The 2,500-nt window shown below is 44.2% G+C and overlaps 1 protein-coding gene across 2 annotated transcripts in view; it reads right to left on the bottom strand.

Annotated features, from left to right (window-relative positions):
- oplah (5-oxoprolinase, ATP-hydrolysing) overlaps window positions 1-2,500 on the bottom strand; it is a 17,116-nt gene that overhangs the window by 9,087 nt on the left and 5,529 nt on the right. For both annotated transcript variants that reach the window (XM_046854665.1, XM_046854664.1), the window contains 5 exons: window positions 2,280-2,347; window positions 916-1,226; window positions 654-766; window positions 390-560; window positions 1-134 (listed from right to left, as the gene is read on the bottom strand). The exon at window positions 1-134 is cut by the window's left edge and continues 4 nt beyond it. In XM_046854665.1, the coding sequence (XP_046710621.1) occupies window positions 1-134; window positions 390-560; window positions 654-766; window positions 916-1,226; window positions 2,280-2,347 (797 nt within the window). The remainder of the gene's footprint in view (window positions 135-389; window positions 561-653; window positions 767-915; window positions 1,227-2,279; window positions 2,348-2,500) is intronic.

Here is a 2,500-nt window from a genome sequence, read left to right on the forward strand (position 1 = left end):
TGGTGAAGGCGGTACGGAAATCTCCGGAGCAGCAGGACTGAGCGTGAGCTGGAGCTTCACTGGCGCTGATCATGAGAGCGCAGTCTGTTCCCTCATAACGCATGTGCAGGAAAACCTCCATACTGATCTGAGAACTGTCCAATATGGTGCTGATTACAACTTCAATTACTGTACAAATATCACAGAATGAAAACACTGCAGGTTTCGCCACCACGAGCAACTTTCACTAAACATTAAACCCACAAAATCAAAGACCAGAGACTGTACACACAACTGACAAACGCTGACAGAAGTTGTTGTCAAATCATTGCACACACACACACACACACACACACACACACACACACACACACTAATATATATATATACATATATACACACTGCAATACCTATTGAATCCACGTTTGCGCAGTGTATCGTGGCTGCGCTGTGAGAGGTTCTGGATTCGGCGGTCAAGCTCCGAGTACGAGTCTGTGTTGTACTGCAGAGAACACGGCTCCTGGACCTCCTCTACCACATCGGCTAGAGCCAAACCGTATGCTGATAACACACCACTGTACCTACAGAACAAAAGAGAGAAAGACGGGGTGTGACATGACTGTCGATATTTCAAAAGGTTTTCGGAACCATCAATCTCATTCCTCAGATCATACTTATGTATGTAGACGGTTTTCATGCCTAGCGTTCGTGCAATGGCACAAGCGTGTTGCCCTCCTGCGCCTCCAAAACACGCCAGCGCGTGCTGAGACGTATCGTGGCCCTTAGCCTGCACAGAAAATCAATCAGCTGTCGTTAAAAAAATCCTCTCCACCAGGGGGAGCTTGTGGGGCATAGAACAAACAGAATTCGAACTTTCGACTAGAGGGTGTGACAAATCTCAACTTTCCAAACACAGTTTAAGAAATATTTTTTTACCTGAGTCAGTGCTCTGATTGGCCGACACATCGCCTCATTCGCAACTCTGACGAATCCCATAGCGACCTCCTCCACGCTCATTTCTGATCGGCTACTTTTCGACGCGCCGATGTTTGCGTCACCGTGGCCATCGCATAGCGATTGGCCAGTAGAAAGAAAGTGGTTAATCTCTTCGGTGAGCTTCTGGAAATGCCTCATGGTTTCATCTGTGGAGAGAGGCTCGTTCTCTCCAGGGCCGAAAATGTGAGGGAAAAACGAAGGGAGTAGACGACCAAGAGCTAAATTAGCATCTGTAACTGTGAGAGGACCTCCTGTAAGGCAAAAGATTGAGCGTTCTTTCAATTACTGCGGTACAGAGCTAAATTCAAGATAATCTCATGAACATAGTCTGGAGAGAGTGGTCTGGGGGTCTGGTTGAGGGGACCTAGTCTTGGAACATTAGTCTCTGTTCTTGGGTGTGTTCGGATTTTGACGGATTTTGAAGGCTTAACTTTTGAGTTTTGGTTTGGAGGGGACGGGTCATGGTCACATTTTTTCGCACTTTGAGGGTCTGGTTTTGAAAGATGGGTCTTGAACATGTTTTTGGTTTAGATGGACTTGTTATAAAGTCTTGATGCTGATCTTTGGGCTTGTTTCGGTTACATTTATAGCATTTGGTTGACGACCATATCCAGCTCGGCTTACAGTGTACCTCGTTTGAACAGCTTTGGATCTTGGTCTTTGTCCTCGGAGACTGGTTTTGGGTCTTGATAGTCTTCTTATAGGTTTTCCTTGACTGGTCATTTGTTTATTTTGGTTCCTGTGGGGACTGGTCTTGTTTTGGGTCCTGCTATATTTTTTGATTTTGTGGGACTAGTTTGGGAACAGTCTAGGTTTCTGGGTCTTGAGAAACTGGTTTTGGTGTGATCTGTTTTGGGCATCTATTCTTCTGGACAGATCAGGATTAAGTCTAAAAGTGTATCGTGAGGGTCTTGTTTATTTCCACTCAAAACATGTGTGTGTGTTTTTCAGCTTGGTTTAGTCTGGTACCTGGTATATGTTCCTGTCTAATTTCGGTAGACTTTATTTTGAATTTTGTATAAACATTCTTGGAGATGTTGGTGTTGGTCTTGATCATGGAGATCAACCCAATTTTTGTCTCATCAGAGCTTTGGGATTTGCTTCGGTCCCGTCTAGACTTCTAGAAAACCCAGACCAAAACAACTCTGCTTCAAATGAAAGAAACTGCTTTCGAAATGTCCAGCAAGCTCCAATCCAAACTTTTAGCAAAATAATGGAACAAGAAAGAACATAGAAAAGGACATATTTCAGAAAGAACCAGACCTCCAGAGAAATAAGAGAAAAGAAGGGAAAAAACTGGTGACCTTTTCGATAACAAGCGGGACCAGGATGAGCTCCGGCCGACTCGGGACCCACCACAAACATCCCAGATCTACAGAAAAGTGGAAACACATACAGAAATAAAAACTGAGAAGCTACAGTAGAGTCAGAGGTCCTCAAGCAAGGATTCGTTATTGAATCAATACACAGGACGATCTCTGACCTAGAAAGAAAATAATGTTTGACCAATCGGATGTTCTAGTTT

The sequence above is a fragment of the Silurus meridionalis genome, chromosome 7 (genome assembly GCF_014805685.1).
Source record: "Silurus meridionalis isolate SWU-2019-XX chromosome 7, ASM1480568v1, whole genome shotgun sequence".
NCBI lineage: Eukaryota > Metazoa > Chordata > Actinopteri > Siluriformes > Siluridae > Silurus > Silurus meridionalis.